General features: G+C 44.0%; 1 protein-coding gene across 32 annotated transcripts in view; it reads left to right on the top strand.

The window, feature by feature from the left end:
* LOC123376084 (protocadherin gamma-A4-like) overlaps positions 1 to 25,282 on the top strand; it is a 360,280-nt gene that overhangs the window by 278,577 nt on the left and 56,421 nt on the right. The window contains exon 2 of one of the 32 annotated variants that reach the window (XM_045027791.1): positions 15,399 to 16,660. The exons of 26 other annotated variants lie outside the window; for them this stretch is intronic. In XM_045027791.1, the coding sequence (XP_044883726.1) occupies positions 15,399 to 16,660 (1,262 nt within the window). 5 more of the 32 variants (XM_045027780.1, XM_045027792.1, XM_045027794.1 and 2 more) reach the window with 5 other exon arrangements.

Below are 25,282 nucleotides of genomic sequence, written 5' to 3'. Positions count from 1 at the left end.
CCTGCTAAACCCAGGGTTGTGAGTTCAGTCCTTGAGGGGGTTATTTAGGGAGCTGGGGCAAAAATCTGTCTAAGGATTGGTCCTGCTTTGAGCAGGGGCTTGGACTATATGACCTCCTGAGGTCCTTTCCAACCCTGATATTCTGTGATTCTACATTTGCCTTTAGTTCCTGCAAGGGAGGAGCAACAAATCAACAAGGTCTTTTGTCCTCTGATGTTCCACAGTGATTTGTCTGGTGTCTATGGGCCTTCTTTTGTTGGGAAGGAGCTAACATCTCCCGTGGTAAATTAGTATTTCATATTTGTTTCTCTCCTCATTGTGGGGGTTTACAGTTTCAGAGCAAGCACTTTTACAGTTACAGAGCAAACACTTAAATATTACTTTATAACATGGGGTACAGAGATAAGTGAGATTAATGCATGCAGCAATTTACAAGCTTTCATAAAGTCTAAACACTAAACACATTTTTGTAAATCTAATAACTGTTTTAACAATACTAATACACAGGTGAGCCAGACTGGTTTCCAGCTATGCATTTATCAGTGTACAGTTGAGGCCTACTGGCCATGGCATGAGTAATGTTTTTAAGAACCAGTTTTTCTACACTTTCCCAACATAGAAGCAAGTACTGGGTACCACTGGAATGCTATAACTCCTTTCCAATAGCAACAGACAGTGCTCCTATTTCTAGCCTGCAAAAAGTAGACTTTTCCTAGTCTCACTGGCTATTGACAACTATGGGCCACGGGGCCAGTGTTTTTATTGTATTTTATTTCTTTAGTTTTTTTTTATCTGAGGAAGGTCATATACCACTTTGGAGGGGAAAGGGGAAACATGTACTTGTCTGGTTGGTAGTTTTAAAATAGTGATTTTGTTTTAGCTTCTGGAATGTTTATAATATTAGATATTTTTGCCATAGAATAGGTGTATTAGTGGTCAGTGTTCAAAAGTATATGACAAGCTGTCATTCATTCATTCATTCATGCCCGTCACCCCAACCGGGGTATGGGCCGCCAACCACAGATCTCCATAGTCTTCTATCCTGGGCCATTCGCTCTAGCTGGTTCCAGGTATAGCCCATTTTTTTGCTATCAACCTGAAGGTCGCGTCGCCAGGTATTTCTTGGGCGGCCTCTTTTCCGCTTGCCTTGGGGGTTCCACCGCAGTGCCTGTCTGGTGATGTTGGTTGGCTGAGGTTGTTGCTCCTCATCTCTGCTGCAACCTGCGCCGTCTTTCCTGACTCGTACATGGTCCTCACGTTCCATGTGCCGATGGTAATCCTCCTGGTTGTAAGAAGGGTGATCGGCCTAGTGGCTTCCTCGTGGCTTTCACCACCCAGCGTCATGCGTCTTCGAGTTGAAGACCCTTCTTTTTCCAGGCTAAAAGTCTCTGTTAACTCTATTGTTGGCGTTTCTGTAGCAAGCTGATTTTTACAGGGTGGAGTTGCTAGCCCCACGCCCAACCCTCCTCCTTTACCCTGACTTGGGACAGGCAGATGGCCCCAAAGGACCTCTCTGGTGGAGTTATGACAAGCTGTAGTATCATGTAATTTTACTCACCATATGTCTCAGCAATTGATCCCATTGATGTTACTAGTATGCGTGTGTCCCATATATGTGATTTGATATTTTATTCTCCTTGAAGTAGCATTCTTCTAGTAGCATTTCCAATAGCTCTCCTTTGTCTAGATATTATAAAACTTTGTATGAAGACTACCAGACTGATAAATATAGAGAGTAAAAATTATTTTATCACCGAATAGATAAAGCCAACCCATAAATAGCACTCCTGAGTCCTTTCTTTATATTTATCCAGAGTGCAAGAAAGGACTTAAACAATAAAAAGAACAGATCAAATAATTTAAAAAAAATGTGAAATAGTACATCTACTGACATACAAGTCAAGTATAAGTTTACTACAAAGATATAAGCAGTTAGCAATTGCACAATGCATCATCAGAATTAAATGCACAGAGGACAGTTGGATCATTTGAGAAACACACACACGTACGTATAACTATGAACCAAGCTATGTATTTGTAATTGATAGTCAAGCAAACAAAATAAACAAAATTAAACCACTAAAACTTTATAAGTACTAATCAGTCCTACAAACAGATTTTATTCCTTGAGAATACTCCAGACTTATGTACATAATAATGAGAAAACAGCGTATTTATAATGTTAACTCTCAAATGAACATACTTGTCAAAAACTCCAGCATGGAGGTTCTGCAGTTATTGATTGCAACTCTGAGCACTGCTGTTCACCAATCAGGGAGAGAAACATGATGAGAGATCCAACCAGCCCAGCTTGGCTGTTAGGCAGTACAGAACACAGAGATCAGATTCACATTAACCCAGTGTTTAATTTGTGCCAGGGCTTGCCAGGACTGAGCCCCAGCACCTCTGGGCTTACTAGGTCAGTTATGAAAGTAAAAAGATTGCTTGAGCCCCAGCACCTCTTTTATTACAGATTTAAGCATTGCACTCAAGGGATCTGGACTGAACAGTAAAGAATGATATTCTAGGAATGAATTTAGCTTTGTTTAACTATCAACATTATCGGTAACATTCAGCCAAAGACAGAATTAAAACACAGACATTCCGTGAAGGAGAATCAGGAGCACCACATCCACACTGGCACAGGAACTGTGAGCACCTACCTCAGAGCAGACTGTCAAAAGCAGGGCAGACACCCCAAAATGGTAATGTGTTCTATAATTAGATTTCACCGAGCTAGTAACAAATGGGAACTCCTGGATCACAATACCAGTCTTACTATGGTGTCATAGACAGTCCCCTCAGACTCTCCAGTCTATCTTGCCACCCTGACAACCTGTACTTTGTGATGAAAGGTCACTTAAACAAAAAATCACACTACATCAGGTTGCTTCCAGTCCCAGAAGACTAGTCACTTACTTCACATGAATTGGTACTCTAGATTTTACACCAAAGATAGTGCTAGCAGCCAATTCTATAGTAAACTAACTAAAGGTTTATTAGCTAAGAAAAGGAAATCAGAGTTGTTAAGCGGTCAAAGCGGGTAAAATATATCATCTGGTGAGTCACTGTTTGGAACTCCAAATGGTGGCAGTGATGTACTAAACTGCCAGTTTCCCAAAAGTCTTTTCAGCGTTCCCAGATTGTCTCTGGGGATCTCTGCTTTGCATCTGGTACACTTCCCTCTAAGAGTCCAAACAGTCCAGACATGAAATATCTTTCCTTGAATCCATACTTAGAGCTTCTTCTTACAGAAAACAAGTTGACAATGTCACTATACATGTGGTCTTTTCCTTTGATGAGGGAGAGTGAGGAATCCATTTTGAGTCTTTGACTTCTGATCCTCACGCACAATGACCACTTGCTTTGAAATTAGCAGGTTTTTTGTTACAGTTCTTCATTTGCATTTCACAAGGCTTCTTGCTTGTTTGATTGCTCATTTGATGGGTTATTTAGTTACAGGGGTATCCACAATGTAATGTTTGCTACTACATTGGGATACATACAAGAGAAAACAATGCAAGTAACATCCCACTAGTTTTCAAGAAGTTTAAATTCCAAATACACCCTTATACATTTAACAGCTACATTGATCTATACTAATACACAAGTGAATTGGCCTGAGGCTCTGGCATAAGCTGGCACCTGGTCTGCCAACGTCACACTAGTCGACTGAACATTTGATCGATAGATACATCTAAGGCCATTATTGTTCCATAGAAAAGAGATCTCCTAATTCCCTTTACCAATTCCTATGAAATATACCTTTGTTGCAAACCTGGTAGTTTATTTAATCAGACAGACTGGAGAGTTTTAATGGCCTGAAATATTACAAACAAGTGGAAATTTGTGTATATTTTTTGAAACATCGATTTCTAGCGACTATACATTTTTAGTGCAAGTAAAATTAATATTTAATAGCAGAGGTGTGTACAATGTTATTCTGCAACCCAGTTTATTTCAGTCCAAACAGGGTTTTTGCAAACTTTCATGACTGAAAGGCATAGACATTGAAAATTCATAAACATTACATTAAGCTATGTAAATATATATTTATGAAGAGACAGTTTCGACATCATTTTAGGTTTCCTACAATAGTAATTTTATTTTGTCCAAAATTTGAGCCTTGACAGATTGAGAAATATATGTGACAGATTATACTAATGTGTTTTTCGTGGCATTGTTAGCATTAGAAATTAGATTCTAAAACATCTTAGTAACGTTTAGCTAAGACAAATTATCTGTTTCCATAGTTCATGTATTAATAGTGATCAAATGGTTAGTTTAAATATCTTCAGTCTAATAGGCATGTAGTTGTAGTTAGATTTACGTCTCATTGGTGTAGGAATATTTGACAGACTTACTTTAGCTTTACATCGTAAGAAAACTTTTGAATACAGAGGTTTAAGGAAAACATTTTTGCCTTTTCTGAGATGCCCTATATTTTGTAAACCTGAGAGAGCTTCTGGGAACTTTTTACTACGTTCTTTAGTGAGGTTCTATGGGGGAATATGGCCTACTGTATATTTACAGTAAACTGTCGGAGAATAGAAACTTTTCTTAGTTATTTTAGAAACAGTCTCTTCTGAGGAGGCAGATTACTTTGAAAGAAAAAGACAAACTAAAGGCTCTAAACTCTAAAAATGGTTCTATTCAAAAGTTTAGATTGCGGTTAAGAACCCACAATGGCTCTTGTCATTCTAGGTTTCTACTGCTTTTGTCAAACTTGATAGAACTATCCTTATCTGGATCTCACCCGTGTGTGTTCGCAGGGGATATGATTATTTAAACGAAGTCATTGTAAATGCTGAAAAGCTCTTTTACCTATTTATGAAATATGTGTGCGCGCACGCGCACACAAATATATGCATACTAAAAACGTGAAAGAAAAGTTAAAGAAGTATAAGGCTTACAATATTCACAGACCGATAGGTGCACACATACATACACAAAAAGCATGTCGAATTGACATCTACGTTTCTATACAGAGATTCATATGTTTGTACTTGATGGTTTCTCTTCTATACAATTACAATATGACTTTTAGCTATACAGAATAATCCACAATAATCACTACGGCTGTACCGGAGACTTCGTAGGATCGCTGCTATTGCAGTTCTCCGGATGAGACTCGGGGTGCCGCTGTTGGCCAATGCGGAGCCTGGGCTGGAGCCGGAGATCTACCGGAGCCTCCTGCGGGCGATTGCTCCGTCACACAGCTCAGACCGGAGAGAAAGCAGAGCAAGGAGACTCCACACACGCTTTCCTGAGAAAAATAAACACCCCCCTAGGAGCGCTCTGAACAGTTAAACAATCCGGACTCCAATTAGCGCGGATTATATCGGCCTGATGAGGTTTTTCATTACCTGATCTGATTTAAAAAAGAAGGTGAGAGACAGCAAGAAGAGGGTAAAACTGACAGGGATGAGGATGGATACCAGACGCCGAGAGCCGAGCCGGACAATTACAGGGCAAGTACTGTTGTTTCCCTTCTTATTGTCTTTGTTCTGCCGGGCGGTCTCGGAGCAGATTCGTTATTCCCTACCTGAGGAAATGGCCAAAGGTTCCCTTGTGGGGAATCTCGCCAAGGATTTAGGACTGAGTGTGAGAGAACTGCCGAACAGGAAGCTCCGTGTCAGTTCGGAAAAACAATACTTCAGTGTGAATGAAGAAAATGGCAACCTGTATGTGAATGGCAGGATAGACCGGGAGGAGATATGCGGGACATCTCAACTCTGCGTCATAAATTTCGAAACTGTGCTGGAAAATCCCTTGAATATTTTCCACATAAATGTCGGGGTCCAGGACATTAACGATAATGCCCCGCGTTTTGTAAAAGATAATATCAAACTAGAGATGAGTGAATCTACTTTACCAGGTGCCCGTTTTCTCCTGGGAAATGCTGAAGATCCTGACGTTGGGATGAATTCTCTGCAGAGTTATCAGCTGAGCCCCAATCAGGATTTCATCCTGGAAGTCCAAGAGAGCCGGGATGGCAATAAATATGCAGATTTAGTGCTGCAGAAACCCCTGGATCGAGAAAGCCAGCGCAGCCTTCACTTGATCCTCACGGCTGTGGATGGGGGAGAGCCGCAGAGAACTGGGACCGCCCAGATATGGATTAATGTCACCGACGCCAACGACAACCCCCCCATCTTCACTCAGGAGCTCTACAAAGTCAGCCTGAGGGAAAATGCACCGCCGGGCTCCTTAGTGCTTCAGGTTAAAGCCACCGACAACGATGAAGGTTCAAATGCTCAGATCAACTACGTCTTCAGCAACATTCCAGAAAAGGCCCGTCAAAAATTCAGTCTGGACCCAGAAACCGGGAAAATTACAGTAAAGGAGCCTTTGGACTTTGAGGAAACACGTGACTACACCCTGCTAGTAGAAGCAAAGGACGGAGGCGGACTAGTGACACACTGCAAAGTGGAGATCGAGATTCTTGACGAGAACGACAATGCCCCGGAGGTGACACTCGCATCCCTGGCCACCCTCATCCCCGAAGACTCAGTGCCCGGGACCGTGATAGCTCTGATCAAAGTTCGAGACCGAGATGACGGAGAAAACGGGAAGGTCTCCTGTCGTTTACAAGATTTACCGTTTAAAATTATATCGTCTTCCAATACTTATTACAAGCTTCTCACAGACAGCCCCCTGGACAGGGAAAGGACCCCGGAGTACAATATCACAATCACAGCCACAGACAAAGGCTCTCCCCCTCTCTCTACCCAGAAAACCATCCTGTTGCAAATCTCGGATATCAATGACAATGCCCCTGCCTTTGAGAAACCTTCCTACACCGCCTATGTGCCAGAGAACAATCCCTCAGGGGCCTCTATTTTCAGGGTAAAAGCCTCAGACCGAGATCTGGACCGGAACGCCCGAGTCACTTACTCCATCCTGAGCAGCAGCCTCCAGGAGGTGCCTCTCTCCTCCTACATCTCCATTAACTCCCAGACCGGAGCTATCTATGCCCAGCGCTCCTTCGACTACGAGCAATTCCGGGAGTTTGAGGTGCAAGTGCAGGCCCAAGACGGCGGGTCCCCGTCTCTCAGCAGCAATGTCACCGTCAGGGTGTTTATTCTGGATCAGAATGATAACGCCCCTCGCATCCTGTACCCTTCCCTGGGAGCCGATGGCTCCGCCTTGTTCGAGATGGTCCCTCGCTCGGCCGAGGCAGGTTATCTGATGACTAAGGTGGTGGCGGTGGATGCTGACTCAGGACACAATGCCTGGCTCTCCTACCATCTGCTCCAGGCCACGGAACCGACGCTGTTCAGCATGGGGCTGCACACCGGTGAGATCCGGACAGCCCGCGCCTTTGCGGACAGAGATGCAGTGAAGCACAGGCTGGTCACCCTGGTGAAGGACAACGGGCAGCCGCCTCTGTCAGCCACAGTGACTCTCAACCTGGTGTTTGCCGAGAACTTCCAAGAGGCTCTTCCAGAAATGAGCGGCCAGTCGGGTGACTCGGAATCTCAATCTGGCTTTACTATTATTTTGGTGATAGCTCTAGCTTTGATCTCATTTTTGTTTCTCCTGACAATGACACTGGTCATTGTGATGAAATTGAGAACGTCAAGGAAACCCAAATTACTTCAGTGTTTTGGTCCTGACCCTTATTCCAAGACCGGTTCTATGTTCCCACCAAACTATGAAGATGGGACTTTGCCTTATTCCTACCAGCTGTGTTTATCCTCAGACGCCCGAAAGAATGAATTCACTTTCGCGCAGCCTATTGTGCAGATGAACGAGAATATTCTGTGCAGTGACAGCTCAGGGACCGTATTTATGTGCGATCGATCTAGCAACTTAAAAGCTGAGACAGAGACTGTTGTGGAGGTGAGCTTCCGTTTTCATGCATTATATATTTTCCTATTCATCTTGGAATGAATAATTGTAAATGAAAGCCAGGCGTCTTCAAGTATAGGAGCACATTGTGAAATAGGTTTTTTTTGGGGGGGGGGCGTTGTTTGGATTTGTTTGTTTGTTTGTTTTTAAGGCTTCTACCTATAGTGCCTCATGTGGCATCTAGGCATATCACAAACATGTATGAATTTGTTCTCATGACATTCTTGCAACCTAGAGTAAGGTTACGCCCATTTTACAGATGATGATTTTAAGTAAAAGTAGACCTCCTGTTGATCACAAAAGAAGTCTGTAACGGAGTTCGGAATCAAACTCAAGACTCCTAAATTCCAATCCGCTGTTTTAACTACAAGCTATATTTTTTTCTTTTAAGAGTGAGCATCCTTCCTCTCATTCAAAACATTTCCTTAGAATAACTTTATTCTCAATAAATATGCAGATACCTCAGGTAAAAGATATATCTTTACAGAGCAAATGTTTCAATTCATTTTAATGCATACCTTTTTTTAAAAAATAACCCCTCTACATACTGCTTATTTTGCAGAAGTCTTCTTTGATTAATGTTCTACAATATCTTGGACAGATGATATAGTCACAAATATATAAGTATACCCTTTTTACTCCTCCAGTACCCCTGGAGGACTATGTTTTATGTCGCTTATATAGCCTGGTTTTCGGGTGTGATATAAACGCTTTCAGTTATGCGGGTTTGTGATGGCTTCATTACTCACCTGTGGCAAAGCCATGAGTTAATTTTGCCGCTCCTCCCAGACGAGTAATGATACATAATTTTTGCCCTACTATCCTATATTCTGTACATGGCCATACATCCCGCAGAGCAAGACTATTTTTCAACTGTTTTGGAAAGTCTAAAAATGGTCATTGGGCCTTTTCCCCCTATACCTACACCTATCGGGCCAGGTTGTTTTAATTCCCATGATTCCAAATGCTCTGAGATAATAGGGAGCCATCAAGTTTCTTAAAATGTGCTTTATAAGTCTTGATATACAGAAATATATAATATTTTAAAACTTTCCAGACGCATTTTCCAGAACTAGAAGCAAGTGCTGGGTTACATTGGAAAGCTGTATGTGTTCTGCCAGAGACCCTGAGTCTAGCCCTCCCGACTGGGAGATTTCGACAATGAGAATTGTCACGGGGATATGGTACATATTGACTGTCAAGGGCCTGGGCCCAGAACGATTGTTTTTAGCAGTAGCGAGGAGTGGCATATTCCTCATTTGGGGGGAGGGGAATTTCCCTTGGCTGGTTGATGTTTTAGTGATCGCGGATATTTGAAGCTGCTCAGAGGTCTGGAATGTTAGGAGTTGTCCAGGAAGAGGGGACTTCGTGGGCAAAATGCAGTTGAAGTGCTCAACCCTGCTGATAAACGAAGGATGAAGGATCCTGTGATTTTACTTCTCACGTGGCTTTTTAGTTTATCACATTGACATTACTACAGCACGTGTGGTGTGTGTGTGTGTGTGTGTGTGTGTGTGTACATACATAAATAAATGTACTTTTGTATTGTCAGTTAGTGAATTATAGTTACATATCTTCTTCTTGTGTTAGAGTTTTCTGGGAAGCCAATAGCCTCCCTATTTACTAGGTATTAAATAACTAAGAGTGAAAACTGGAAAATATATGGAATACAATAAATTTTATATCCTCTATTAGAGAGAGCTCACCCATACATGGCACACCCTGAGTTTTCCATTCATATTATATCCATTGCGATAGAAATGAATAACGTGACTTAAGTAACAAACATGAACAGCCAAATATAACTGAATATAAAAATATAGTATTTAATGTTGCTCAGTAAGAACTTTACTAAAATAGCATATTAGTATATAGCAACTGAAGACTGCATAAGTGCAGCACCAAGGACAGTTAGATGGAAAACATAGATATAGACATAATAATCCTAGGCAAATCTGTTTACATGTAATTCACACATACACATATTAAAACACATAAAACATTCTCTCTACATATTTGTGCATAACAAGCCAGATTCCTGACCACCACCATTTTTCTTCATTACCTGGGAGCATTTCAAGCTCTCATATAGCGGTAACTAGGAGAAACCACCTAGGGTAGAATGTTGAATATCAAATTAAAATTCCAATGAACTATCAGTCTAAAAGCTCCAGCAGGAAGCGCGTGCAGTTATTGGTTGAGACTCTGAGCGCCGCTGTTCACCAATCAGGAAGAGAAATGCGCTGAGAGATCCAGCCAGCCCAGCCCCGCTGTTACACAGCACAAACTACAGAGATCAGGTTCAGCTCACCGGGAATGAGCATTAAACGGTGATATTCGCTGCAAGTGGCTTTGGTTTTAACTATAAATATTTTCGGAAACATTCCGCCAAAGATAAAATCTAAACGCGGCGTCTCCACATCAGCATGGGACTGACAGAAACACAAACTCGGCGGCACTGCAAAGGGCGAGCCCTGTTCTGCTTTATGTTGGCTACCGTTTGGAAGTCAGCTTCTGGGCAAATTCGCTATTCGATTCCGGAAGAAATGGAGATAGGATCTTTCGTGGGGAACGTCGCAAAGGATCTGGGGCTGGATGTAAAGCAGCTCTCAGACCGCGCAGTCCGCATTGCTTCCAGAGGTAGGACCCAGTATTTTGCTTTGAATTTTAAGAGCGGCCATTTAATAACCACGGAGAGGATAGACAGAGAGCAGATATGTGCCGGGCTGAAGGAGTGTTTGTTAAACTGTGAGGTTATAGTGGAGGATAAAATGAAGCTTTATAGAGTTGAAATTGAAATCACAGATATTAATGACAATGCTCCCAGCTTCCAGAGAGAAGAAATTGAGATAAAAGTCAGCGAGACAACAACACCGGGATCGCGGTTTCCTTTGAGTGATGCCCATGACTCAGATTTGGGCATTAATTCTCTCCAGAGCTACCAGCTAAGCAATAACAGGCATTTCTCTCTTGATGTGCAAGGGGGAACCGATGGAGTTAAATATGCCGAACTGGTGCTGAAAAAGTCTCTAGACCGGGAAGAACAAGCTGTTCACGATCTAGTCCTCACAGCCACTGACGGGGGAGATCCAGTCAGATCGGGCACTGCGCAAATCCGCGTTGTTGTTCTTGACGCAAATGACAATGCGCCAGTTTTTAGTGAGTCTGTCTATAAAGTGAACGTTTTGGAAAATGTCCCCAAGGGTTCCACAATTCTTACAGTAAAAACCACTGATCTGGACGAAGGAATAAACAAACAGGTGATATACTCATTCAAAAAAATCACAGACAAAGCTTCCAAAATATTCCGCTTGGATTCGAACACGGGAGAACTAACACTCGTGGGAAACTTGGATTTTGAGGAAGCTTCATTATATGAAATTGAGGTACAAGCGCATGACGGGGGAGGCCTTTTTGGCAGGTCCAAAATTGTAATCGTTGTTAGTGATGTGAATGATAACACTCCGGAAATCGCTCTAAGGTCCCTCATCAGCTCGATCCCTGAGGACTCTCCAATCGGGACTGTGATCGCTCTTTTAGATGTACAAGATCTAGATTCCGGAGAGAATGGGGAGGTCACGTGCTCCATACTCAGCAACCTCCCCTTCCAGCTGAAGAAACCCTTCGATAATTATTACAGTCTGGTGACAGACCGAGCCCTGGACAGGGAGCAGGTGGCAGCGTACAACATCACAGTGACCGCCACGGACAATGGGACTGCTCCTCTTTCTACAGCCACCATGATCCAACTCCAGATTTTAGACACGAACGACAACGCTCCCCTCTTCGATGAAACATCCTACACCGCCTACGTCACTGAGAATAACCCGAGAGGAGCCTCCGTTTTCTCCCTGAAGGCCAATGACCCCGACTGGGGGGAAAATGCCAGAGTCACTTACTCTGTTACGGAGGGTCAGATCCAGGAAGCTCCGCTCTCCTCCTCCATCTCCATTAACTCCGAGACCGGGGCTCTCTACGCTCTGCGCTCCTTCGATTACGAACAGTTCCGGGAGATTCGGTTCCAAGTGCAGGCTCAGGATGGGGGTTCCCCACCTCTCAGCAGTAATGTCTCCGTCACTCTCTTTATACTGGATCAGAATGACAACAGCCCGCACATCTTACACCCCTCCGTTCCCACCGATGGCTCCACGGGAGTGGAGTTGGCCCCTCGCTCCTCCGAGCCGGGTTACCTGGTCACTAAGGTGGTGGCGGTGGATGCAGACTCCGGGCAGAACGCCTGGCTCTCCTACCAGCTGCTGAAGGCTACAGAGCCGGGGCTCTTCTCTGTGGGACTCCACAGCGGCGAGATCAGGACGGCGCGCTACTTCCTCGACAAAGATGCGCTCAAGCAAAGTCTGGTGGTTTTAGTGAAGGACAACGGGCAGCCCCCTCTCTCTGCCACGGCCACTGTGACGGTGGTGGTGGCTGACAGCATCCCCGAAATCCTCTCCGATTTAAGCAGCCTCTCAGGTCCTGCAGACCCCCAGTCCAGCCTCACCTTGTATTTGGTGATCGCAGTGGCTTCCGTTTCCTGCTTGTTCTTTACCTTTATCATAGTGTTAGTGGCCCTGAGGCTCCGCCGGTGGAGAAACTCGCAGCTGTTTGACTCCTCGAGTGTGACTTTCAGTGGAGTTCCCGTCTCGCAGTTTGTGGGGCTCGATGGAGTCAGAGCTTTTCTTCACTCCTACTCACATGAGGTTTCTCTCACCACGGACTCCAGAAAGAGCCAGTTCAATTTTCCCCAATCAAACTATGCAAATACTGTGACCAGTGATCAGACTTGTGACATAAAGGATCCTATTCTAGTTACTGACAAATTAAACATTAGTAACGGGGATCAGACTTCGGTTCAGGTGAGCCTATAACTTTGGAGCTGTATCATTTTTTTCTGAAATTGTTGGTATATATTTATTTCTAGACGGCTAATCAGTAAAGATTGTAATGTATATGTCCGTATGTTGGAGAGAGAGGGAGTAGAGAGAGTGTGTGTATTTCTCTGGAATAAACTGATTGATTTCCATTAAGTGCTTTGAGTGTCACCCGAAGGCCCTGGCATTTTCTTTGCTATTGTCTAGAAAGCCAATGTCGTGCTTTTTTTAGGTTTGTAAAATGAATGATTTTCTGGAATCTGTGTTACAAGCAGTTATCTTCATATCCTTCCCTTATTCTTAAGAAATAGAGGTGTGTTTTCACCCTGACACAATCTTTATTCAGTTGTGTGGAATAGTGTTCTTTAACGAAAAGATTACACGTGCCTGCATAGCTGGTTATTTTGTTAGAAATTTAGCTTTCAAGAAAGTATATTACTGTTAATCTAGGACAACATAGCTTTTAAAGAGGAATGGGTTAAATCAACATTTTTATCGTTTTCCTCAGTAATAATGTTGTGTCCTAATTTTGAGCCTTAACAAATTATGATGTATAGTGACATACTGCACTGACGCTTTTACAGTTTTATTAATTAACATAGGAAAAATAGATTCTAAAATTTTTTAATATCTTTTATTAAATAAGCATTATATGTTTGTAAACCATTCGCATTAATACAGAGATAAATGAATGACTGAAATGTCTTTGGAGTTGTGGCTATATAGTTATAGATAATTTTGTTCTTTTTTATGTTGCTATCTTTGATTATTTAATTTATTTTTGCATCTCGGGAAGGCCTCTGAATACAGGGATTATACAGAACGTTTCATCTTTGGAACACATTAGCGTTCTTCTGGTAAAACGTGTTCCTGGGGTTGGTTCTATGACAGAACTGAGCCTACTTTTGAAATATAGTGTAATGTACCACAACAAGCCTTTTTCTTAGGTTTTAGAAATACACGCAGTGTTCGTTTAATGGGAAGGTTTTTCTCTTTTATTGTTTTCTTTGTTTGTTGTACAGGAAAACGAGAATTTTTTTAAGCCGACAAAATGGACCTTAAAGTAAACCACTCAAAATGTGTTTTGCTCACAAGTTCAGACCGAGGTAGTCTTCTCTTTTTACCATTTTAAAACATTCCTGTCAATTTTTTCAGAACTATTACTTGTTGTAGCTCACAGAAATGTGGGTGTGTGGGAATTGTGATTCCATATGTCGAAACAATTGTAACTGTTGGAACATTCTTTCCTCTTCTCAATAATAGTCCTATGTAGATAAAGATGTGCACAGTCACTTTTCCTACTGTTCCATTATTCCATTCCCCATAAAATAGCGGTTTGGTATACTTTAAATTGAGTATATATAAACTCACAAAAAAACCCATGAAGTCCATAGTCAACTGGGATGCAGTTGTTCACATCTGACAATGTTATAATGCTATAGACTTAGAAAATAGTGTTTAGCAAGGGTGTGTGTGTGTGTGTGTGATTCTTTCATTATAGTCGCTAGAGCTGTGTCGGCGCTGTGATAAGATCGCTGCTATTGCAGTTCTCTCGTTGAGACTCGGAGTGCCGCTGTTGGCCAATGCGGAGCCAGGGCTGGAGCCGGAGATCCATCCGAGCCTCCTGTGCTGCGATTGCTCCATCATACAGCGCAGATCGCAGAGGAAACTGCAGGGAGACAGTCACCGTCTCTCTATGAAAAGGAATCTCCTCAGAGCACAATGTACCGTTAAGCAGACGATCGGAGCTCACTTTACTCTTCCTTAGCGCGGATTATTACTTCAGCCTGATGGGATTTCCAAACAACTAACCTAATCAAAATAAAGCAAGAGAGGAGAGAAAGCTGACAGAGGCTGGGATGGAAATCAGAGAGCCGGGGCAGGCAGTCACACGGCAGGTACTGCTGATTCTCTTCCTATTCGCTTTGTTTTGCCGGGCGGTCTCGGAGCAGATTCGTTATTCGATTCCCGAGGAAATGGCGAAAGGTTCCCTAGTGGGGAATCTCGCCAAGGATTTGGGGCTGAGTGTGAGAGAACTGCCGAACCGGAAACTCCGTGTTGTCTCTGCAGCTAAAAAGCAATACTTCAGCGTCAATGGGGAAAGTGGCAACGTCTATGTGAATGGCAGGATAGACCGGGAGGAGATATGCGGAACATCTCAACTCTGCGTCATAAATTTCGAAACTGTGCTGGAAAATCCATTGAATGTTTTCCACATAAATGTCGGAGTCCAGGACATTAACGATAATGCCCCGCGTTTTGTAAAAGATAATATCAAACTAGAGATGAGTGAATCTACTTTACCAGGTGCCCGTTTTCTCCTGGGAAATGCTGAAGATCCTGACGTTGGGATGAATTCTCTGCAGAGTTATCAGCTGAGCCCCAATCAGTATTTTATCCTGGAAGTCCAAGAGAGCCAGGATGACAATAAATATGCAGATTTAGTGCTGCAGAGACCCCTGGATCGAGAAAGCCAGCGCAGCCTTCACTTAATCCTCACGGCTGTGGATGGGGGAGAGCCGCAGAGAACTGGGACCGCCCAGATATGGATTAATGTCGCCGACGCCAACGACAACCCCCCCATCTTCACTCAGGAGCTCTACAAAGTCAGCCTGAGGGAAAATGCACCGACCGGCTCCTTAGTGCTTCAGGTTAAAGCCACCGACAACGATGAAGGTTCGTACGCTCAGATCAACTACGTCTTCAGTAACATTCCAGAAAAGGCCCGTCAGAAATTCAGTCTGGACCCAGAAACCGGGAAAATTACAGTAAAGGAGCCTTTGGACTTTGAGGAGACACGCGACTACACCCTGCTAGTAGAAGCAAAGGACGGAGGCGGACTAGTGACACACTGCAAAGTGGAAATCGAGGTTCTTGATGAGAACGACAATGCCCCGGAGGTGACACTCGCATCCCTGGCCACCCCCATCCCCGAAGACTCAGTGCCCGGGACAGTGATAGCTCTGATCAATGTAATCGATCAAGATTCTGGAGATAACGGGATTGTGTTTTGTCATTTCCAAGACAAGTTGCCGTTTAAAATAATATCCTCCTCCAATAACTACTACAAGCTCCTCACAGACAGCCCCCTGGACAGGGAAAGGACCCCGGAGTACAATATCACAATCACAGCCACAGACAACGGCTCTCCCCCGCTCTCCACCCAGAAAACCATCCTGTTGCAGATCTCGGATATCAATGACAACGCCCCTGTCTTTGAGAAACCTTCCTACACCGCCTATGTGCCAGAGAACAATCCCCCGGGGGCCTCTATTTTCAGTGTAAAAGCCTCAGACCTGGATCTGGACCGGAACGCCCGAGTCACTTACTCCATCCTGAGCAGCAGCCTCCAGGAGGTGCCTCTCTCCTCCTACATCTCCATTAACTCCCAGACCGGAGCTATATATGCCCAGCGCTCCTTCGACTACGAGCAATTCCGGGAGTTTGAAGTGCAAGTGAAGGCCCAAGACGGCGGGTCCCCGCCTCTCAGCAGCAATGTCACCGTCAGGGTGTTTATTCTGGATCAGAATGATAACGCCCCTCGCATCCTGTACCCTTCCCTGGGAGCCGATGGCTCCGCCTTGTTCGAGATGGTCCCTCGCTCGGCCGAGGCAGGTTATCTGGTGACTAAGGTGGTGGCGGTGGATGCTGACTCAGGACACAATGCCTGGCTCTCCTACCATCTGCTCCAGGCCACGGAACCGACGCTGTTCAGCATGGGGCTGCACACCGGTGAGATCCGGACAGCCCGCGCCTTTGCGGACAGAGATGCAGTGAAGCACAGGCTGGTCACCCTGGTGAAGGATAACGGGCAGCCGTCTCTCTCCGCCACAGTGACACTCAACCTGGTGTTTGCCGAGAACTTCCAAGAGGCTCTTCCGGAAATGAGCGACCAATCGGGTGACTCGGAATCTCAGTCTGGCTTTACTATTATTTTGGTGGTAGCTCTAGCTTTGATTTCGTTTTTATTCCTTTTTACAGCTATATCGGTTTTAATTTTTAAATGTCGGAGACCTAGAACTCCCCCAGTTTTTGGATCTTACAATCCGGATCTGTATTCTAGTCTTGGTCCCAAATTCTCCTGCAACTACAGCAATGGGACCTTGCAGTTGCCCTATTCTTACGAGGTGTGCATAGCTGCTGATTCCGGGCAGAACGAGTTCACCTTTCTCAAAGCGGGCGAAAAGGCTTTGACCGATGTTCTCCTTTCTGTTGAGCATTCTGGCATGGGGAATGAGTCTGGCAGGGGTAACCTCAGCTCTGACAGCCAGGTACAGGTGAGACACCTTCCTGAAATGCAAGGCTTGCTAACGTAGAGAATACTTCTACCAGTAATCTAAGGTTTCCTGGGTAGTGCTTCCCTGTAATTCTTCAGTAAGTATGTAGACTGCAAATAGATCTAAGTTTTTCCGCATAAACACGTGTTCTAAGAGTTAATAGTGAAAATCCTATTAAACTTTTCAGTTTCATTCTGATCAACATCATCTGCATTATGATATTGGAGAAGTGAATGTTTCCCTTCTCAGAATAAATGAAAGGTTCTCAGTGTCCTTTATGTAAAACATTTTCATAGATTATTTTACTGTTTTGAGTATTTTTGATGAAGAATATGTCAGAGTTTATTTGTTGTATGGAACCAACTACTACTTTAGACACTTTCAGTCTGTAGTGGTGGAAAGTCTGCGGTCAGAGAATTATTCGAGTCCGAAGGGAACTATAGTAGATTAGACCATTCCCCCATATTGTGCCAATATTTTCTCTAAAGCATCCCTATTTTAGATGTGTCATATGACAGCCTTGAACATCTCCAGATGAGGTAATTCCACAATCTACTTTAGCAGATTATTTCAAATGTCCTTATACCTATATTGTTGTAATGCAGTGATGTTGTAGCCATGTTGGGCCCAGGATATTAGAGAGAGATAGGTGAGTGAGGTAATATCTTTTATTGGACCAGCTTCTGTTGGTGAGAGAGACGATCTTTGGATCTTACATAAACTGGAAAGCTTATCTCTATCACCAACAGAAGTTGATCCACTAAAAGTTATTACCTCACTCACCTTGTCTCTCTTACATGCATTAGCATTTTCCTAATATTTAACCTGAGATTAACTTTCTAAATTTATCCCCTTTACTTCAGGTGTCCTCAAAGTAAGGCTCTTGACCGCTCTGCTCTTTGTGATACTATATATATTGTGTTATATTATGTACTCCCGACTTCGCTGAGTATTGCAAAACAAGGTGCTGTCTGTTTCAGCTAGAATTTTAGTTTCTGTGGTTTTGAATGTATTTACCTTTCACAGTTTTGTACAGATTGTAGTGCTTGTGAAAGGTGCTTAACAACAGTCTTAGAGACTCAAATCCTCTTTTCATCCTCATAGGCAGGGCAGCAGAAGTGAACATTTCCCCCCATGCCATACTCATCAATGTGCTCCAGCTGCAAACTGGAGGAGCACATCTGGGGATGAAAGGGTAATTTTTTTCCGTGGCTCTTTCTGGACTTGTCTTGCTTGCTGATTCTGCCAAGTTTGTCAGTTAGAGTCAGTTGTGATGTTGGCTTTGATGAAAAGGTTAAAAGAGAATGCAGTGGACATAATATACCTGGACTTTAGAAAGGCTTTTAACACAGTGTAACATGACATTCTTATAAGAAAGCAGGAGAAATGTAGGGGTGGCTGAACTATCATTAAGTGGCTACATAATTGGTTAAGTAACTGCAAACAAAGAGTAACTATGAATGGAAGGATGTCAGATTGGAAGGGGGTCTCAAGTGTGGTTTCACTTGGGCTCTGTTCTGGGTCCTGTGTTATTGAACATCTTTATTAATTACCTGGATATAGGAATAGAGAGCATACTGATCAAATTTGCAGATGACACAAAGCTAGGGGTTTATAAACACTTTAGATGATAGAGCTAAAATTCAATGGGATCTTGACAAAATGGAGAACGGGGCTATAAACAAGAAAAGAAAATTCAACAAAGACACATATAAGGTGCTATACTCAGGGAAGAAAAACCAAATGCACCAACACAGAATGTGGGGTGACTGGCTTGGCAGCAGTACAACTGAAAAGGATCTGGGAGTTGTGGTGGATCACAGCCTCAACGTGAATCAACGTGATGCTGTTGCAAAAAAAGCAAATGCAATTTTGGGTTGCATTAAAAGAGGCATAGCATGCAAGTCATGGGAGGTGATTGTACCAATCTGTTCAGTGCTGGTTAGGCTTTAGCTGGACTACTCTGTCCAGTTTTGGTCACCAATGTATAGAAATGATGTAAAGAAACTGGAAAGGATCAAGAGGCAAGGGACAAATATGATCAAAGGGATGGAATGCAAGCCATCTGAGCAAAGGCTGATGGAACTGAGTATGGTTAGCTTGGATAGGAGGAGATTAAGGGGGGACATGATAGCCGTCTTCAAATACGAAAGGCTGCCATAAAAAGATGGAGAAAAGTTGTCCTCTTTTGTCACAAAGGGTAGGACAAGAAGCAATGGGTTCAAACTCCATCATAGCAGATTTAGAGTAAATCTCAGGAAAAAATTACTAACTATAAGAACAGTAGGATAATGGAATACATTGCCTAGAGAGGTTGTGGAAGCTCCTTCATTGGAAGTTTTCAAAATGAGGCTAGATAGCCTCCTGTTTAGGATGGTTTAGACACAACAAATCCTGCATCTTGGCAGGGGGTTAGACTAGATGATCCTTGTGGCCCTTTCTTACCTGATGGTTCTATGATTCTATGGAAAGAAAGCTGGTATTTATGAAAATAGGGCATGTGCCGTAGATGATAACAAAAAACTATGAAGTCAATTTTTGTAGCAAATTGATATAAACATACCACTAAGATTCTGTATTACAGATATCCACCTGCCAAAATATCTCGACAACGGCACAGTGAGCAGGAAAGATATGTTCAGCTGGTATTCCAGTATGCGAGCTTGTACTGAGGTCTGGGATGGCATGCTTTCTCATCTATAGGTAATTTGTACAATTAGACTCCTCTTCCTCTTGCTAGCTCAAGTGGTAGACTTTCAGAATCTTAGAAACTTAAATGAGAAATAGAGATAAAGAACATTGAGTATGGGGTTTTCTACTGGAAAGAATTAGACCTCACCTCCCTCATTCAGTCAAAATATAGACTTCTGAAATATTGTGATTGTGCATTTCATAAATGGGCATAAACCATAATTGTATGAAATACTTCCACTGTTCTATAGATATTATGCAGAAAAGCTACTGAATAATTGTTCTTTTTGTGTATATATATATATTAAGATTAAAGGTGCTTTTTCATAATTGCAGTATATACTTTGGAAATGAAAACTGTTATTCAGTAAACAAAAGTCAAGAAATTGCCATAAATATGTTTGAAAAATAGTTAAAGGTGTTTCTATAAAGTCAGGATATTTTGTTGTTTCCAACATCAATTTTACTTGACGTACCATCTAAATCTTTTGTACCAGAGCAGAAAAATGATGAGAACGTTCAAGTCTACTTTGAAAGGGGTGACTGTGATGAACTTTGGTTCTCTGTCTCTTAAGTCATCTTTTTTTGGGGGGGATAACAGCAAGTTGTCTGCAGAGGGACCTATAAGAAAGGATGTGAGTATAACTAGAAGAGACAGAGGTAGATTACAGTAAGAGAAATTAAGATTTCAATACAGTAGTTGTCTATCTGTTTCAGGGAAGAATGACAGTGGACAGACTATTGTAAAGATTTGTACATAGGACCAGAAAATACCTGTGGCAGGTAGTCCTTCCAGAGTTAAAGGTGCATCATTTCCATTAGACTCATTGTTTCCAAGGTTTTCATATCAGTAGTAAAAATTCATTCCCAACATAAACTTCACATAAAGTGTAAATGTATAACTAATTTTGTGTGTTTGTGTGTGTGATGGGGGATTTTTTAAAAATATCAGTTCATTCACTTTATAGTGAGAACCGAACAAATGTATTTGTGATCAAAATCTCTCAAGTGGCTCCAAGCACTTTTGACAGTTTAATGTTCAAAACAGATTTGTAAGTATTAAAGAGAGTAGCTGTACAAGTGTGGGTGAACTAACATCCTCATCCATCAGGCATGTTTAAAACAAAATTAATGCTAAAGCATTTTAAAGATTTTGAAATATGTAGATAGGTTTTTTTTCCTCTTCTGCTTTCTGTTCAGGCCTGGAATTGAAAGCACATGTGAAAGCCTATGAGCACAAGGGGTCTGATCCTCTGTTGTGTAATCATTTGCACTGGTGACAGCATTGGTAGCATTTCATACCCACTTTACCCATGTGTAAATTTCCAGCCAAATTTTGCAGCCTAAAGAGATCCAAATAGTTTAGATAAGGTTCAGGTAAGCTAATGAACATCTAGAATTGCATTCATTCTGGGTCTGCTGAGGGTTGTTCATTATTGATTAGTTCTGTGATGCAAAGTAATTTGTGAAAAATACATGGAAATTGCCAAAACTTTAATGTTTATTTATCATGCTTTTGTACTGCACATTTTCTGCTCAAGTTTATTTTATTTTATTTTATTTTTTGCAGTATCATGATTACATAATTACATGTTGCAGTTTTAGCTACTAATTGTATTGATATCTTTACTTACAGTAATTCTGTTCTGACACATAATTAAACTAACTCTCTAAATATGAGACAATCAAATCACAAATTATTGTTAACAAAAAATACCATGTTAAAATAAACAAAAAGGCAGCCAGAGATTAATTTGGTCCAAAATATGGTAGCACAGAAACATGATCCTGGTGCACGTTTTGTATGATGATGGGGTTAATCAGTTTGTAAATGGCCTATTGAATTAGATCTGGGTTTCTCAAACTTCATTGTACCACGACCCCCTTTTGACAACAAACATTACTGCAGGATCCCAAGAATGGGGACCGAAGCCTGAGCCCCTCCATCCCGGGCAGGGGTGCCAAAGCTGAAGCCCGAGCCATGACCCCCTGGGGGGTGGGAGTGGAGAGAGCTTCAACCCTAAGCAGGTGGGGGCTGTAACCTGAGCCTTGGTGGTGGGGCTCAGACTTTTGACTTCAGCAGTAGGCCCCAGCAAGTCTGGGTGTGGGCTTCACAGGCAACAGAAGCATAAACTAAATAAGCCAGGGTCAACTGCCAAGTACCCACATGATGAAAGCTGCCAGCCAGACCTGAGGTACCTGCCTTCTGCTTAATGCTGTATGTGCGCCATGGGTGATAAGTCAGTGACATTGCCATAAGATCCCACTGCTCTACAGTTGCAAGGTTGCAGTTTTGCACAACCCCGCTTTCTGCAATTCCACTCCTCAGACCGAATTATTGCTTTGATTTGTACAGGGCCAGCTGCTTCCCGCCTCCACGTGTGCAGGCGCTTTTAGGCTATTTACATCCCCTTATCCAACACCTTACCGGAGCACAGTGCTCAGAATACAAATCCGATATTCCATGACTGTTCTTCTGCCTCCCTTCACCTTTGGCGGATGACTTTACCTCTTAGGTGGTAGGATGATGGAAGCTAATGGAAAACCTAAAGTTTATAGGTAGACCGAGAGGAAGAGAGAGGACAGATATCAATTGCAAGATATGCCCCCCTTTTATGGAGATTCACTTTTGCCTGGAATATCATAGCAGCTGAAGGCTCCCCCCGCCCTTTTATCTCTGCTTGCAGAGGCAGTGAAGTCAGTGTTGTTTCTTATTCATGCATTATTTATTACTTCATCACACAAATGGGGGGTTAACTGCCATGGTAGCCCAGGAGGGGTGGGGAGGAGGGAAGCAACAGGTGGGGTTGTTGCAAGGACACCCCCTAGAATAGCATGCAGCTCATCATTTCTGCGGGATGTCTGGGGCTCTGACCTGGAGCGGTTGTTTGCCTCTCTGGTTCGTTAGTAGGCTTGCCTGATATTCTAGGCTGGACTGACTCTCCCTTTAGACAAAACTTAAAGAAGGGAATGACCTGGGGAGTCATTCCCATTTTTGTCCATGCACCCCCGGCCGACCTCACTGAGACCAGCCAGGATCACCCATGACAGCAGCAGACGGTACAGTAGGGCTGGTAACCGTCTCTGCTAACTTGCAAAGGCAAGGGGATGCTGCTGTGTAGCACTGCAGTACCACGTCTGTAAGCAGCATCCAGTAGACAGTGAAAAAAGGCTAAACAGGCTCCATGGTTGCCATGCTATGGTGTCTGCCAGGGCAATCCAGGGAAAAGGGTGTGAAATGATTGTCTGCCGTTGCTTTCACGGAGGGAGGATTGACTGATGACATTTACCCAGAATCACCCACGACACTGTTTTTGCCCCATCATGCATTGTGATCTCAACCCAGAATTCCAATGGGCAGGGGAGACTGCAGGAACTATGGGATAGCTATGGGATAGCTACTCACAGTGCAATGCTCTGGAAATCGACACTAGCCTTGGTATGTGGACGTACACCGCCAAATTAATGTGTTTAGTGTGGCCAAGTGCACTTGACTTTATACAATCTGTTTCCAAAAACCAGTTTCTGTAAAACTGGAATAATTCTGTAGTGTAGATATACCCTTCATCAGTTAATTCCTTTAACCTTTCCTCCTAATTCCTATCGGGATAGTTAAATAGGAATCCCTCTGTTTTTGTGAGCTTGCCTCATAGTCTTCACCTGGGTTTGCTGTATTGTTTGTCATGTCATTATAACTGTCTGAAACAAAGGGGGCAGGACAGATGCTAGGAATGTCTCCTAGACTCCTATGTTCTGGCCAGGGCCGGCTCCAGACCCCAGGGCGCCAAGCGCGCGCTTGGGGCGGCATTTTGCCGGGAGTGCGGCAGGCGGCTCCGGGGGACCTCTGGCAGATGTGCCTGTGGAAGGTCCACTGGTCCTGCAGCTCCAGTGGACCTCCCGCAGAAATGCCTGCGGAGGGTCCGGTGGTCCCGCGGCTCCGGTGGAGCATCCGCAGGTATGCCTGAGGGAGGTCCACCAGAGCCGTGGGACCAGCAGATCCTCCGCAGGCACATCTGCCAGAGGTCCCCCGGAGCCGCGGGACCGGCGACCGCCAGAGCGCGCCCCGCGGCGCGCCGCCCTGCTTGGGGTGGCAGAATTCCTAGAGCTGCCCCTGGTTCTGGCGTCTTGTGTAGCTCGGAAATGGTAATTTGCGGAGAGACCAATGAGAGGAGATGAGAATCATAGAGACTATTGAACCGGTTGATGCCCTTAGCTATGCACGATGACTGGCTTCCTAAAGTCCAAGGGAGGGTCCAGTGCGAGCAGGGGCGGCTCTAGAAAATCCGCCGCCCCAAGCAGGGCGGTGCGCCGCGCCGCTCGTGTCGCCCTTCCCCGGTCCCGCGGCCGGGGCAGAAGTGCCTGCGGACCGTCCAGTGGTCCCGTGGCTCCGGTGGAGCATCCACCGGCATGTCTGCGGGAGCTCCGTCCGAGCCGCGGGACCAGCGCACCCTCCGCAGTCATGCCTGCGGGAGCTTGACCGGAGCCGCGGGAAGAGGGGACCCTCCGCAGGCATGACTGCGGGAGGTCCACCGGAGCCAAATGCCGCCCTGCCGGTAAAATGCCGCCCCACGCACCTGCTTGGCGCGCTGGGGTCTGGAGCCAGCCCTGAGTGTGAGACCCTTTGCAGAATTTGGCCCATCATAATTGGTATTAGCTTCCTATCCACGTGGTAGTTGCTGGTTTGTTGACAGTCAAATCATGTGGCGTCGGAAGCAAGCGCGTCATCCGAACTAAAAACTGCAGACTCCTCCTGAAGACTCAATGGGGCGAAGTCATCAGAGAAAAGGAAGGGGCAGGAGCTCAGTTAAGATGTGCCCCTTTGAAACGGCTTTGAAAAGATGCTGAAATAGCATGTACGCTAATATTGATACATTTCCAGTTCCCGTTCAGAGACTGGCAAAGCAGAGGGATGTGCCCGCAATGGAGCGCCTTCCTCGCCAGAGCAGCTGCTCTCACTGGTTCTCCATGTCCCCACTACTGTGACTGTAATGAGCCTTCTGCTGCCTCTTTTCCCTCCCCACCCCACTCCTCTGTGGCCTCCCACTGTCTGTTCCACCTCCTAAACCACTTGCTCCTCCCCCTGCACACACCTGTTAGCGACCCGTCAACCCTGTGCTGTACCGCTCGCCTCCTCTTCCCACGCGCTCCATTACCACTGGCGTCTCTCATTCCTTGTTATAAGCGGACCTGTCTTCTGCGCACCTCAAATGCTTTGTTTCACTTCATCGCCCCTGCTTATTTTTACCCTTTGTTGCTGCCTGCGTGCGGTTTTCTGTCCCACCTGGAAAAACAGCTCTATGAGGTTAGGCTGACATGATATTTTCGTTGGGTTCTCTGATGAGATATCTAGTTTAAGTGAAGGATTTGTTTTGATCCCAACAATGTCAGGGGGAGATCAGCATGTAGGAGGAGAATATTCCCTTGGCTTTCATAGCTGTGATACGATGTGTTATGGCTCTAAGAATTGTGCCTTCCTAGGACATACACAGAAGTGCGAAACCACTTAAATCCCAAATTCCCATGTGCCTGAGTAAAAGCGTTTTCTTCTGACGTGTTTAGTTTTTGTATTAAATCCTAACTGTGACACTTCGT

This window comes from Mauremys mutica, chromosome 8 (assembly GCF_020497125.1).
Source record: "Mauremys mutica isolate MM-2020 ecotype Southern chromosome 8, ASM2049712v1, whole genome shotgun sequence".
Taxonomy (NCBI): domain Eukaryota; kingdom Metazoa; phylum Chordata; order Testudines; family Geoemydidae; genus Mauremys; species Mauremys mutica.
Note: the sequence above shows the minus strand (reverse complement) of the source record. Positions and strands in the feature narration are given on the sequence as shown.